Below are 16,226 nucleotides of genomic sequence, written 5' to 3' on the forward strand. Positions count from 1 at the left end.
TTCTAAGGACCTGTTGGTTTATATTTACATATTTTTATATATAAACCAAGATGTAACCAGCACAGTTTTTTCCCAATAAATTCTAGCAAGCAAGAGCAATTTTCTTTAATAGAAATGAAACTACAATAAAAACCTAAGACAGTGTCACTCATTTGTTGCCCGTTTCATACACTTTCCTTCATGTTGCATCATCAACATATTTTAAGGTAACGTTAGACAAGTAAAAGGAATTGAGACGATACAAGCACACGATCAATTTAAATCGTCGCTGATAGTAAAAAGAAAACCGATGAAATGGGAAAATGGACGACGCAACAATGGGGGGGGGGGGATAAATCACAGCACAGCACAACGTTTGTAAAGTGATGCTTCAGGTTATATCAGTCCAAAATTTTGAGGAGCGAGTGCAGCTTTATATGCCTACATCTTTAAAACGAACAAAAGAATTGCCCAAAATGATAGACAAGGTGTTAGAAGACCATAAAAACTAGGGTTCTCATCGATATATAGCATTGAACATGCTACACAATGTTCAGCGCATGTTTATGTGTAGTTTTATTTCTTACCATGTGAGGTTTCTACAAGATTTATATCCCACATCAGCACATCTAGACAACTTTAGCACGACGGGCCTCATTTGTCAAGCGTTAATAAGAATTTATTTGTATATCGTTCACAAAAAATGGATAACTGTACTTTTATATATGGATTATATAGGTGCGTCGCTTAATTCTTTTTATCTTTACAGAATTTAGCAATTAGTTCACCAGGGCAGGAACTGAGAACACCATCAAGAACATTTTGTAAAAACCAGTTGTTTTGTAAATTATATTGGCATTGATAAAAATATTGGCTGTTTAATTCAGACAAAAGAAATGAGTCTGCACTTGGATACAGTTTGGATCATTATTTGAACTGATTATTCGATCTTGGGTCACAGGAAACCTGGAGCCTATCCTATGGGACTTAGGGCACAAGGATGAAGACACCTCAGATGAGGTGCCAGTCCAGTGCAGGGCACAATGGCACATACACACACTCATTCACACACTACGGACAATTGTATAGATGCCAAATAGCCTTTCATGCATTACTTTTGAAGGACAGAGAGGAAACTGGAGCACTCGGAGCACAGAGCGAACATGTAAACCCTGCACACATGGAGAAGATACAGGAATTGATCCCCTGAACTCGGAGGTCCGAGACAAACATACAAACCTTTAATCCACTGTGCTTCAGTACTGTGTTTACTTCACTCCTAATTCAACGTTTCAGTGATTTTAACCTTTTCATGAGCTATTACATGGCTTGTTGTATGGAGATTTTTGAGTCACTAATTGGGTCAGGAACAAACTATCATCAATTTGAATGTTTGGAGCCCTCAAATAACACTGAATTTAAAATAAAAATAAAACTATATATATATATATATATATATATATATATATATATATATATATATATATATATATATATATATATAATAAAAATAGAACTATACTATATATAACGGGCTTTTCCCGTTAGGGGTCGTCACAGCGAATCATCTGTTTCCACCTAACTCTATCCTCAGCATCCTCTACTCTCACACCAATTACCTTCATGTCCACATTTAACACATCCATATATCTCCTCTTTTTCCTTCCTCTTGACCTCTTACCTGGCAGCTCCATCTCCAACATCCTTCTACCAATATAACCATCTCCCTCCTCTGTACATGTCCAAACCATCTCAATCTATCCTCTCTGTCCTTGTCCTCGAAACAGCCAACCTGATCTGTCCCTCTGATGTGCTCGTTCCTAATCCTGTCCATCCTCGTCCCTCCTAAAGACAACCTCAACGTCCTCATCTCTGCTACCTCCATCTCTGCCTCATGTCCTTTCCTCACTGCTACACTCTCTAACCCATACAGCAAAGCTGCTCTCAATACTGGCTTGTACACCTTTCCTTTTAATTCTTGCTGACACTCTTCTGTCACACACACACAACACTCATGACCCTTTTCTCCAACCACTTTCCATTTCCTTTTTGGTTCATATTCACACATTAACATTAAATCCCAAAACCGTACAGTCATCTTGCAGAATTAACATTAATGATGAACTGTAGAAACATTCCAAATGTCTTCTTGTTTTCAGTACATACAAGCAAGAAGGGGAAAAAAAAACCACAAAACCATTATAAAGTTTCAAGTCAGAAATTAAGTGAATGAGTGTGTGTGTGTGTGTGTGTGCCCTGCGATGGGTTGGCACTCCGTCCAGGGTGTATCCTGCCTTGATGCCCGATGACGCCTGAGATAGGCACAGGCTCCCCGTGACCCGAGACGTTCGGATAAGCGGTTGAAAATGAATGAATGAATGAAAGTCAGAAATGACTAAACAAATCATTAGAATTCTTGGTAATTTCAGTTAGATGACATGAACACAAAACATTTGAGGTATTTCAGAAGGAATTGTGAACACAAGCTTGCCAGGTCTTTGTGTCCTTGTCCAAGAAGGTAGGGACAAAAGAGGCACAAAATCCTGCATTACATCATCAGCTCATCAACCCTTTTCTACTCAGAGCTGAAAACCTCACAACCTGGCATGGGAATGTTAGAATAAGTCATGGCTATGATTTAAAATAATTAATTATGTACAGATAATTGTAATGTATGTAATTGAATATACACAACTGTTTTGTCCATTTCTTAATTAAAACAAATGAGCTGCAGCATTTAACCATGTGCATAAAACCCCACCTATATGTACAGCCCTTATTAATATGCGGCTGCAATCAATTTTCTAATGCTCTTGCATTTGATAAGTCATGGTCATGAGTTAAATATTTCATGAATATTTCATTGTAGCCTTGTATATATTGGAATGTCACTAGCAGAAATGTTTGACAGTGTTCTAGTTGCAGATTCATATTAACATTGATTTAGAAATTAAATTCCTGTTGGACCTTTAATTAACTGGGTTTTATTTAAGCATTACTTAGTTAGTCAGAGACTTTTAAAACTGACGATCACCTAATTATGGATACTTTATCTTGGGTGAATGATTTATGATTTTCTTTTATAATAATAATAATCATAATCACAACAACAACAACAAAATAAAAAAATAAAAAAAATTAATAATAATAATAATAATAATAATAATAATAATAATAATAATAATAATAATAATAATAATAATAATAATAATAATAATATCAGTGTCTTGATAATAAAGGCTATTTATGAGATTGGTGTGATAAATGTACAATGTTCAATTTGTTGATATTTTTAGAGACATATTCTGAGTTGTCCACTTCCATTAATTATTTTTGTAAATAAATTCATTTAAATGAAATAGATTTGGTATTTGTATTTTGTGTGTCCAGGTTTTGCATCCTGGTTTTGTGTTTTCTCACATGTATTTAGAGTGTGTGTGTGTGTGTGTGTGTGTGTGTGTGTGTGTGTGTGTGTGTGTGTGTGTGTGTGTGTGTGTGTGTGTGTGTGTGTTTGTATGTGTCTGCATATGTAGTGCTGTATAATACTATAAAAAATGTCTATTTTTACTTTTTCAGTTAAGTAAAAATGTTTTTTTACAAACATCAACAATAATTTGTAGAGGAATTAGAGTTCTAGAATTATTGAACTCAAACATGAAGATCAGAATTTCTTAGTATATTTATTTAGTACATCACATTTTTGCTTTTTTGCTGAAACAGACTTCAATATAAAATCAATGTTTCATCTGAACCGCCGGTTCAATGAAAGGTATTTACTTAAATTTAGTGACCTGGAAATTTTTTCCAATTGTTTTAGATTTTTCAAAACTCTAATAGATAAACTTTCAGCTTATTTCCTTTTTTTTTTTTTTTAAATCCCAGACTTTGTGCTTTCAGACTTCTGGACTAGTTTTGGTTATCACTTAAATAAGCTCCAGAATGCCAAAAAAAAAAGAAAAAAAAAATCACATATACTGTATATATATATATATATATATGTGTGTATAAAAGTTTTAGGCAGGTGGTGTGAAAAAATGCTGTAAACAAAGAATGCTTTCAAAAATTATTTTCATAAATGAACAAAATGCAATGAATGAACAAAAGAATCTAAATCTAATCAATATTTGGTGTGACCGCCCTTTGCCTTCAAAACAGCAGCAATTCTTCTAGGTAAACTTGCACACAGTTTTTGAAGGAACTCGGCTGGTAGGTTGTTCCAAACATCTTGGAGAACTAACCACAGATGATCTGTGGATGTCGGCTTTCTCACATCCTTCTGTCTCTTCATGTAATCCCAGACACACTGGATGATGTTGAGATCAGGGTTCTGTGGGGGTCACGTACAGTAGTAACACCAAATATTGATTTGATTTCGATTTTTCTTCTGTTTGCATTTTGTAAATTGACAGAAATAAACACTCATTATTTATATTTCTGAAAGCAGTCTTTGTTTATAGCATTTTTTTCACAGATATCTAAAAATTAAGCCCATTTCTAGCTTGGCATTGTTTTGTTGTATTCACAAGATATTTTTGATTTTTGTTTCCAGAAAAAAAAAAAAAAACGCTTGAAATGAAAAATGAACAAAAGGATGTCAATAGAATAAGAAAATTTCAGATTAGAAATGAGTAAACATGGCTGAAACTATGCTTATTCATTTTCTATTGATCAAAATCTCATCATGAGAAATTTAGATCACTATGACAGGTCCAGCTGCAGTTGAAGGAAAAAGGCACTCAACTGTCTGCATGATTGCCACCTCTCCTGTAGGTAGTGTGGCACTTTGCAGTCTAACTACACTCTATGTGTGTGGGGAAAATAAATTCTATGGTGTACTGTATATGGTTGTGCTGTGATGTACTTTAATCCTCCCTTGACAACACTGGACTTGACTGGGCTGGACTGGCAAGCAGAAAAATCTTTGGTATCAGTGGCTGGGGAATTAAATCCTCCAGGAGAGTGAGGAAGGTTCTCACTTCAAATGGAAAGTGATCTAATGTACAAGTGAAGTTTGTGCCACTTCTAAGGCTCACAACTTGACTTCAAGTCCCTTTGCAGTTCAGTATTTCAGAAATGCTCCTCCGTTGCTTCTTGTTTGTTTGGAGACTTGCAGCAGGACTCCTCCTGGTCGGTGTAGTGATTCGGTTACTGTCTAAAATCCATTCGATGAGATGAACGTGTGAAAAAGTTCTTCTATCTCTTCAGCCCTTTTCTGGCCAATTCTTCTACATCACCAGAGAGAATGCACTATAATCAATTGTAATCAATTCATTTGACTCTATCCTGCATAAAGTGTCGTCACAACGGTATGAAGAAACAGAACTGTTGATGTGAAGTGATGTGATGTGATGTGAATTACCCGCATCAGTATTACAAAAAAAAAAAAAAAGAACAGCTTTGTGGATAATATGGAACAGAGCATGGCAAGACAAATCATGACCTTGATATGTATCAAATTTTAAAAAGGAATATTTTGTCATTTTGTTGTTTTTAGCGTAAAATAGAAAATCTGGTCATGTTTTTTTTTGTTTGTTTGTTTGTTTGTTTTTTGTTTTGTTTTCTTTTGGTATTTATTGCCGATCACTTTAGTAGAGCTAATTTGTTTTGTGTGCGCATAGCAAAGAGCTTCTGAGATTACGTTAAGGCAAATATTATTGGCACTCTTTTTTTCTGTAACATTTCATGTTGTATTTTGCTGTTCATTATATGATTATAGTATAAATTGGAAGTTGGATTTGTCACCAACATTTTAATAGTGTTTGAAACAGAATTCAAGGTTTTACAGCTTAATTTGGTTCACAAACTGTCTGTATTAACTCACTGAATTTTAGCAGCAATGCACTGTAATGACCACCAGGTGGCAGTGTAATCCTACAGATCCTGGATAATGATTTGGTTGTCATATGCTGATTGTATTATAAATACAGAGACCAAGCTTTCCTGCACTGTTAGTAATTTTCTTGGCTGTTGCAGGAGGTGTTAAAGTCCTTTGAGCATGCTGACATCTCTGTGCTAAAGAGGCTGAAATGGCCCGTCTGCAATTTCACAGCTGGGAAGGGTGACGTATACTTCGACTTTGGTGGAGATCGGGACTTTGTTAGTGTAGTGTATGATCTGAAAAGTGGCATTAAACAGCCTTTAATTAATTACAGTATTCTGTGGTAGAAGAAGAGTGAAGTCTTGGGTGGACAATGACGCTTTGTTTGACCCTTGTGTTACTTGTGGAACACTGATGCTGTAAGGAGGCCACTGAAGGACCAAGATGCCTCTTTTGAAGATGCTGACTGACTCCAGGTACACGTGTGTGGGATTTTTGCCTGTTGTCTTGCTTAAAGATTGCACTGATGCGAAGTGTTGCTGATTGTTGGCAGCAATTAGGATTGCATGGCACACTATGCATGATGTCTGAAGGAATTAGCACATTTGGGGAGACCTGTGGGGAAGCCGTCATCCTCAGGCTTTGGAGAAATTGGCAGTGGAGGTGACGGTCTGCCCCGTGCCGCTTCCGTCACCTTGCTGGTTCCCATCATACCAGTGGGTAGTGCAACGACGTCGGGCATTCATGAAAAAGTTGCTGACTGTGCTGAGCTCCAGACCCAGCTGTTGTGCGATGGTCAACTGCATTTCCCTACTTGGCCGCTTATTCTCCTTAAAGATGGCAATAAGCGTGCGACGCTGCAGGTCGGTGAACACGAGGCGCTGCTTTTTAGGGATTGTGCTGTGCTCCTTCAGCTGCTCTTGCTCTTTTCGCTTACAAGCTGCAGAAAGAAGAGAGAACAAGAGATAGAATCATGAGTGAGAGTTTGTCAATGACCTAAAACATATAAGAACTCACTGTGCTCTACACTTGTTCTCATCATCAGTGTTATTCCTCAGACCTGAACTGATGTTCAGTCTTGATGATGATTTGACATTTGTGACCAAAAAAATTTAACATTTAAGAATAGCGTAGTTAGTAAAATAAATCTATGAATAAATATTTTATCAACATAGATTTTTAAGGCATTTGTTCATATTTTATCATATACTATGACTGCGTAAAAGGATATGTGCATGAAAGTTCTCCTGTTCACTGGATGCCAGAAATCATCAGTCATCAATCCCTCTAAACCCAACCCAACATTTCAGCCCTCACGGTGGGCCAAATGGGTGACGACAGGCTTGCGCTCCTCAGTGATGCACCAGCTAAGAAACATGATAGGATACTCAATGAAATAAGCTAGGCCACCAGCAGCTTTAGTTTATACAGGGAGACAGTACACAGGACATATCAGGTAATCTTAGAGTGAAGCATAGGCTTTTCACCTAGGGTCTAATGCCATATACCTTCATCAGTCAAAGGTTATTAAGAGTAAATTTGTAGAGGTGTGTAATTTAATTATAAAAGATGATATCTGGTGTAGTTATACAGTATGCTCTGGCCCCATCCTCAGAAAACAATGTCTCTGGTGGACACTTGATTCCCTGTTTTATACAGACCACCTACGGTTTGCTCATTAACTTGAAATAGCTTAAGATGGGGGGCACGGTGGCTTAGTGGTTAGCACGTTCGCCTCACACCTCCAGGGTTGGTGGTTCGATTCCCGCCTCCGCCTTGTGTGTGTGGAATTTGCATGTTCTCCCAGTGCCTCGGGGGTTTCCTCCGGGTGCTCCAGTTTCCTCCCCCGGTCCAAAGACATGCATGGTAGGTTGATTGGCATCTCTGGAAAAATTGTCCGTAGAGTGTGAGTGTGTGAGTGAATGAGAGTGTGTGTGTGTGTGCCCTGCGATGGGTTGGCACTCCGTCCAGGGTGTATCCTGCCTTGATGCCAGATGTCGCCTGAGATAGGCACAGGCTCCCCGTGACCTGAGACGTTCGGATAAGCGGTAGAAAATGAATGAATGAATGAATGAACTTAAGATCGAAGTCTCAGGTGATGGCACCAACAGCATGCTTGAGGAGAAGGGATTCTTCAAGATAATAAGTTGGCTTTTGTTTTCTTGGATCTGGGCCAATACAATATGGTGAATTAAACCCTCAGAAGAATAAAGCCCAGTGTTCTCTCCGATAACCATTTTGGTTTATCCTTGAAATTTTTCAGGTCCTGATGGTCATAATAAATGCTGAACAGGTCCACTGGATGAAGTTTTAACCTTTCTTCTGATAGCATGGCACTGATTCTGTTCTCTGAGGCATCTAACCCAACTATGAAAGTCTGAGTGGGGTTGGGATGCTAGCCACAATTATCAGTGGCCACTGGATGATAGCGGATTGTGTTTTTGGATCCAGGGTAGTCCTCGAACAATGGGGTCAATCAGTGGTGGAACAACAAACACAGCCACTGCTACCTGCCCTGGGCATTCTGAAAATCAGCACATATTCTGCTGTGCTTCGTCTTGGGAAACTTAAAGGAGCTGTTGTCCCCTTTTCTTGCCCTCTGGAGAATGATTAAGGACACTTTGGAAGAGAGTGATGAAACATTCGTATGAAGAAATCTTTAAAACTGGCAACCTTAAGCTTAAATGTTTTCTCATCACTCTTGATATATCGCAAGCACTAACGTTCTACTTTTTCCAGGATCCTTCGCAAAATTGTCCAGAGAAGTGGTGAGGGATTGAGCATGATGAGCTCCTACAGGCCAGTTGGATATCCAAAAATACTGATTTCTGTTTTTTGTGCCTAGAATAGAATATTAATGTTGCATAATATTTAAATGATTTTTGCAATTCCTGCAAAAACTCTCTGTGAGTTTATTCCAACTACATTTGAGTGTACATGCGTGACCATTGAATTTTCTGGAGTCGATTTTTGAGCTGGAGTTCAAAATCTGCTAACATATAGAGTAAAATTTAACTCTTAACTACAGTTTATTTAAATAATAACCCTTCCATAGTCTTCAAAACCTAAAACTCTAAAATGGTTTCAGGTCAAAACACCCACATGTGACTAGTCGAAGGTTAAGGGACTTGCTCAGGGGCCCAGAAGAAGCGCCTTGGTGGACCTGAGATTTTATATTTACATCATTTGATCAGAGCGACTTACATTATTAAATTTTTTTTATACAGCTGAGCAATTGAGCGTTAAGGGCCTTGCTCAGAGGCCCAACAGTGGCAGCTTGGTGGACCTGGGATCAAACTCACAACCTTCCGATTGGTAGCCCAACATCTTAACCACTAGGATACCACATGCCCCCAACTCATGACTCACAATTCAAACTCATGACCTTCTGATTAAAAGCCCAACACCTTAACCACTGAGCCACTACTTCCATTTAAGATCTGCATTCTCTAAAAACAAACAACACCAGGGGGAGACAATAAGATACACCCAGTGCATGAACACCCAAGTATTACACCACTTTAGACACATTAAACTCCCAAAATCTCTTACACAATGTGATGTCTGACCACAGAATATTTAACTCCAGAAAGATTTCTTCATTCTGATACAGTATAAAGCTGTTTGTTATGTATGAGGGGTGAGAAAGTTATAGTAATACCAACAACTTGTTTATTTACCTTTGGCCAAACAACTAGTATTATATATTTTACTAGCATAAAAACAGTGAGCACATAAGGTGGAAGAATGTGTTTAGTTGGAACTGGCAACCCATATGCTGGGATAGAGCTACTGTGACAAGCTTGATGTTTTAGTGAAGTAACAAAGCTTCATTGATGCTGTCATTTTGGAACTAGAGAGAGTTGTCTTTTGAGTGCACTTTTAGCATTTTTACTGGCTTTTCTTTAAATCTTCAAGACGTTTGGGAACAAGCACTGAAATAAAGAATGATTGATTTTGAGTGTGTCTAAAATTGTTGGACAAAAAAATCTAAATGAACTCTCACACATGAAACACGGCCCAAGTCTCTTTCCTTCAGGTACCGTACATGAACAAGCAAGCCTTGAAACTCTTAAGAGATGTCCGAACAGCTAAGTGACTGGCTATCTTCAAACGACGAGTGAAGACCTACCTCTTCCTGAAAACACTTAAACTAGCACTTTGATTTGATTTCCTTGTTTGATTTGTGTATATTTAAAAAAAAAGTATGCTAAGTCTATAACCAAGGGAACCAGTCTTAATGTATTCATTGATAGAGACTTCGAAGCACTTTTGTACGTCGTTCTGGATAAGACCATCTGCCAAATGCCGTAAATATAAATGTAAATGTAAGAGGATTTGCTGAATTGCTGACTGTTTACATGCTGCTTACAATCCGTCAATCTGTTTACACGCTATTTGGCACACTTTTCTGCTGTTTTGCACAATCTGTCCAACATTTCAGCTGTTTTTGCACATATTGTACAATATCTCAGCCATTTTGCACATACTATACAATATTTCAGCCATTTGCTGTTTTTTGCACAATACTATATATTATCCCAAAGACCTGCTGCTAAGAAACTGTGTTCATTCTAATGTTACTGCACGAAATATTGTTTGAACATTCAGTATTCACATACAGTATATACACCGGTCGGTCGGCGCTGTTTCTGTTTACTGTTTATTGTCTTTTGTGTATTGTATTTTTTGTACTTTTTGTATTGTCTTGTAACTTTTTGTCTACACTGTCTTTTGTCCTGCACTGTCTTGTCTGTCTTGTTTGTCTTGTCCTGCACTGTTTGCACCATGTTGCACAGTTGCACATTGTGTGGCTAAGACTACTTACATGTCCTTAGCCCTGAGATCTATAGAGAACAGTTTAAAAGCAGTTCTCGTTGGCTTCAAATCCTGATTTGTACCTGTGGATTACTGACGAGTAATTTTTCCCTTTTTTTCTATTAAAAATATCATGAAACTCTTCTTTGTTCTCTTTTTGCCTTGTTGATATCTTTTACAGAACATGTGTGTTAGGTTTTCGAAATATATACTTCTTTGTATATAAAAAAAAGTCTGTTAACCTCAGGCTTATGAAATAATGTCGGTTCTTAAGGCAATGATTCAATATTTGATGATACCACTGAATATGTTATAATACAGTGAGCTTTAGTAGCCTTCAAATAATATTGTTCAAAATCTGGGAGAAATTTATTGTTAATTCATGAATAATTGTAAAATATGGAAGAAGTATTTTTTAGTATAATATTCAGATTCATATTCACCTTGCTTTTATGATTGAGTCTCATGACTTTAAAAATATTACGTATATTTTAATAATAATAATATTTTTTTATATTTAGGACTTTTTTTGGAATTATACTTAACTAACATAAAATACTTTATTATTCTTATTTCATTTTAAGCATTTATTTATGTCGACATATTTATGTAGATATTACCTGACTTTCTTTTGTGGCCTATTATTGCACTGGGTTCAATAGTTTAGTGGTCTTGTTGAGTCATGTATTTGTACATGGCTTTAAAAATGATAAGCTCAACATCTTGCCTGTAAAAACCGGTTCTGAATTTCTGTAAGTAATAAGAGCTCATGAGCTCTCAGTTGCACTATTATAAACTGTTGTAGAAAGGACATTATTTACATTTACATTATTTCCTGTTCACTGTCACCCAAATGAGGATGAGGTTCCCTTCTGAGCCTGGTTCCTCTTAAGGTTTCTTCCTCATATCATCTCAGCGAGTTTTTCCTTGCCTCCGTCACCTTCGGCTTGCTCATCAGAGATAAGGATAGATATATAATATTTTAAATTTTAAATTAATCTTTTTAAAATTAATTGTAATTTTTTTTATTTTTAACTTTAATTGTATATACATACATACATATATATATATATATATATATATATATATATATATATATATATATATATATATATATAATATCCTTATTTACTTCTTCTTCTCATTATTATTATTATTATTATTATTATTATTATTATTATTATTATTATTATTATTATTATTATTATTATTTATTTATTTATTTATTTATTTATTTATTTATTTATTTATTTTGTTCTCTCTCTTCTCTTTCCATACTTCTGTAAAGCTGCTTTAAGACAATGGGAAATTGTTCGATATACAAATAATTTGAATTGAATAAATTTAGATTTCAACCAATTTGATGATGAAGGTGTTAGTTTTTAAATATATTGGGGAAAAAAAAGATAATGATAATGATACAAATTGTTTTCTACCTAAATGTTCATCATGCTTTTGGCATTTAAGCTGAACTATTTTGTTTATCAGAGTCAGTGTTGATTATAGCTGCTTCCAGGCTGTTGGCCTCTTTACAATCGTATTTAAAGGTCACTCTCTCTAATATCGATCGGTTTGCCGAGCGAACTAAGAATGCACATGGATTGATCACAGTATTTTAGGCCATGCATGCGCAACACTGTTGGACCCTGGAAATGTGTTGACCACCACGCTATTCACGTGGCTCTGGTTTGTGTTGACATTGAAATACGCAGCTCTTACGTGGTGTGTGAACCAAGGAGTTCCAGCACTGCTCCTGAGAAAAACCGAGTATAAATCATTTTAATTTTCATATAATTATACTAATGCATAATCAGCATTATGTTTTGGTTTACTGTCAGACTCCCAGCCAGCATCCATCTGCATTTCCATTCCACTAATACCATAATATCTATAACGTATTACGACAGGCATTTGCAATTCGGATAAGCAGTAGAAAATGAATGAATGAATGAATGAATGAATGAATGAATGAATGAATGAACTCTTACCTAAAACTGTCTTCACGAAATATATCTAGATCTAGATTCCAAATATTAATAAAATCTAATTTCCTAAGTGGCAGATTAGGTGTAAAGGCTGTTGGTCGGTATTGTTTGATCCAGGTGCTGAAGATGCCATTATTTTCCTATATATTTAACTCTGCCTGGTGAAATTATGAACGTAGGTTAAATAATAAACAGGTTTTCTTTATTTGATCAGAAGCCACACAGCACAGACCTTTTGCCTTCTTTTATTTAAAAAGTCATGAGACACGAGTCTCTATGTGGCAGAGTGCTGAACTGGAATAATTGATAGATAGCCTGGGTATCTTTATCGATTGCTGTATTGATCTGACCAAATACACTGAGATTAGACTTAGAATTCTGCTGATACGAATTTGTTTTGCATAGTTTTATTTATTTATTTATTATTTGTCTGACTTGGTCTTTCTATGTTATATTCGGTTAATTTCTCGTTGTCTTAAGCATCAAACATCAAGCCAAAACAATTACATTTATTCGTCACAGCAAAACATTTCCCAATCGATTCATTATATTCCCAGTTTACACCACTTCTCTGACTGGTTGAAATAATTATTCTTTACTTTAATAAATAAAAAAATATATTTTTATTAACGAATTTACAATTTAATTAAAAGCTTTCGGTTAAAGACAGCTGGACACCCACAGTTTTACATTAACGGAGCATTGATTTTTGTGACTGTGATGAATCTGGAATTGCGCTTTAATTTAAATGCATTGATTCATGCCAGACTCATCCCCCCACCTGCACACACACACATGCGCGTAATGTTTGCACAGCTATACTGAAGCCATTGCATTGCGCTTAAATGCACCACACAATAGTTTTGTTTTAAAGTTGATTCAATTCTATTTGACTTAAATTAAATGACAATGGATGAATTTTAATGCTGTCTGGTATCATGGATATTGCGCACTGCGCATAGTTTACGATTATATATGTGTATGTTTATGGGGTGACTAAACTGTATCAAGGCAATAGACCTACAAGTTGTTCAAACTTATTTTGTAAAAAGGTCGGATTTAAAATGCTACGAACAACTGGGATATAATAAAGAGAAACAAATATAGTATATATTTTAGTTTGCAATATATTTCATGGTTGCTTTCCTGTGGTGTCAGAATCCAAACGTCTTGATTTAATTACTATTAAAAAATAATCCTATAGTGCGACACTTTTAATGAGGAGGACGGATTAAATTTTTTTCACGTGATATTTTAAGTGCTACTAAATGTACAATTAACATTTAATCAATTTTCACTGATCCAGTGAGTTGAATGTCTTGGTTAAAAAATAAAGATGTGTGAAGGGAAAGTAAGTGGAACACGATTTTTGTGTTATCTAGTAAACAGGTGCATTTCCAGGCTTTTACGCATTTCCAAAAAATATGAAAGAACATTTTAGAGAGTGAAGGACTATAATAAATAAGGTTTGATCAAACTTTAGAGAGTGAAGGACTGTTTACAGTCCCATCTCTCAGAACATTCTGGTGAACAGAATGCAATAAGGAGTCACCCAAATCATTTAGAGAATACATTTCAGTTTATATGCTGTATCTGTATGATTTGTGTCTATGTATAGCATTAAGTGGACACAATAATTTTAGGATAAAAGTCCTATAAATTTTTGTGTTGGTAAAAGATGTTCTGTATACAGTGTCTTTTCTGCTATGATGAACCTGTCATCACGAGCACCGTTACACACCTGCGAGTCTAAGGGCTGACATGCGCTGGAACTCGGGCTCTTGCAGCCACTTCCACATCCTCCTGAACGTCTCCCGTCCTGATTTTAGCTTACTCCACGGTTTAGGATTCCTCAGGAGGTCAGATAGAGTGCCTTGGGACCGAGACAATATCCTCTGGGCGAAGATAGCCTGCGGAATGCTGTAGCGTTTTAGTTCTGCCGTTATTCTCTGTGCCACCTCTTTCGTGTTGATCTCATCTGTTTGGCTGGATCCGACTGCTTGTTGAGTGCCACCGGCTTCATGCCTGTCGCGCTCCGACAGCATAGATCCATTAGAGTGAAAATGCGATTGACCTGGGTGGTGTATGCCGTTCAGAGGGGACGTGATTCCGGTACCGTGGCTCTCAAAATTACTCCGACCGAGTATCGCCGCGTGAGTCTCGAAGCCTCCTCGCGATATCGTCTTGTCGCTGGAGAGGTGAGTACCATGATCGTAGGCGCAAAGAGGCTGCTGCGCGTTGTGCAAAGTACTTAAACCGTTGGACAGCGGCGAGAGCGGCTGTGCCATGCAGGAAATGTCTTTGGGATAGTGGGCGTACAGGTTGCCCATGGAGGCCAAGCCGCGCTCGTCGCGCAGAAGCGTGAAGCTGCCGCTGACATTTCCAGCGGCCAAGCGCTGGTGCGCGGGATGATGATACGCGTGATGTGAGTGCGGATGGTGGTGATGCGCAAATTTGTCCGATACCGTAGATATCGATGGCAGGTGCTGTAGCGGTGATAGAGTGGTGTACGTGCTATTGATGCTCATGCCAGAATCGCAGGGCATACTCATAGCTGTGGAAAAAGGAGCGGAGAGCGAGTGGTCGTGGCGATATTCCCCAGCTCCGTCCAGTATCGAAGCCATGCTAGATACCATGCTGGATGGTCGGCCGTGCACCAGGTTACGGTGAGACACCGACTGTCTCGTGTGAGGAGAGTTCATCAGATTGTCCGTTTGATGAGAATGTGAAACCGTATAAAGGTTCCCGATGTTTTCCATCCTAAGTTCCATGACTTGAAAGATGCCCACCTCTCTCTCTCTCTCTCTCTCTCTCTCTCTCTCTCTCTTCCTCACACACACACACACACACACACACACACACACACACACACACACACACACACACACACACACACACACACACACACACACACACACACACACACACACACACACACCTTCTTTTACCGTCTCTTCTGTCTCTCAGCTCACGATGCCGCTAATAACGGGACGATTCAATCCGACCTTCTACTTCAGTTACTCAGTTAATTCAGCATGGTTATATAAGGTGGTTTCTGCTCTACACTTTTCTTTATTACCAGCAGTAGATGCTCGTATTTTAATCTCTGTGCCTCTGCGCTACTAGAAATCAGGAATGGAACCACTGATACCACTGCTATTGTCAGGCTTGCTGTCGAGCCTATAGAGAACTTTCCACATTTCTGAGCACACTTCAAGGGCGCATATATGCATGTAGGCCACGAGATGACAGCTGTAGGGATTCCTTGAGTCATCAGTTTACACCGATAAACCTGGCGCCAGTGACAACCATCTAAACGGTTAATTATTAACGGGTATTTCCAACTCTTCTCCATGATTCAGGGCATGTATACTGAAATAAGCTATTAAATAAAATAAGTGGAATTAAAGAAATAAACACAAACAATTTTGTATCGATCATATTAATAAACGTTTTAATAAGACCTCATGAACAGCATCTACTGAATGTTAAAGATAACAATGTGTGTGTTTTTGTTGTATTAGAGCAGCTGTGTATTATTGCACATGACTATTGTACAAATTATTGTCATCTTTGCAAATTTGGTAGCAAAAATTCTGGAATTGATATATTCATTTGAATTAATA

General features: G+C 37.4%; 1 protein-coding gene across 1 annotated transcript; it reads right to left on the minus strand.

The window, feature by feature from the left end:
• Positions 1-5,561: 5,561 nt before the first annotated feature.
• On the minus strand, positions 5,562-15,371 carry onecut3a (one cut homeobox 3a). Its single transcript, XM_027152264.2, has 2 exons — positions 14,342-15,371; positions 5,562-6,737 (listed from the first exon to the last, which is right to left on the minus strand). Exons 1-2 carry the CDS (start codon positions 15,369-15,371, stop codon positions 6,433-6,435), a joined length of 1,335 nt encoding a protein of 444 aa, XP_027008065.1. The 3' UTR covers positions 5,562-6,432.
• Positions 15,372-16,226: the final 855 nt, after the last annotated feature.

This window comes from Tachysurus fulvidraco, chromosome 2 (genome assembly GCF_022655615.1).
Source record: "Tachysurus fulvidraco isolate hzauxx_2018 chromosome 2, HZAU_PFXX_2.0, whole genome shotgun sequence".
NCBI lineage: Eukaryota > Metazoa > Chordata > Actinopteri > Siluriformes > Bagridae > Tachysurus > Tachysurus fulvidraco.

Bases quoted from the DNA above. Each gene is read 5' to 3' on its own strand.
- onecut3a (XM_027152264.2), bottom strand. From the start codon at position 15,371: ATGGAACTTAGGATGGAAAACATCGGGAACCTTTATACGGTTTCACAT. The intron at 6,738-14,341 runs GTGTGTAACGGT...TTCTTTCTGCAG, and splicing joins GTCAGCCCTTAGACTCGCAG to CTTGTAAGCGAAAAGAGCAA.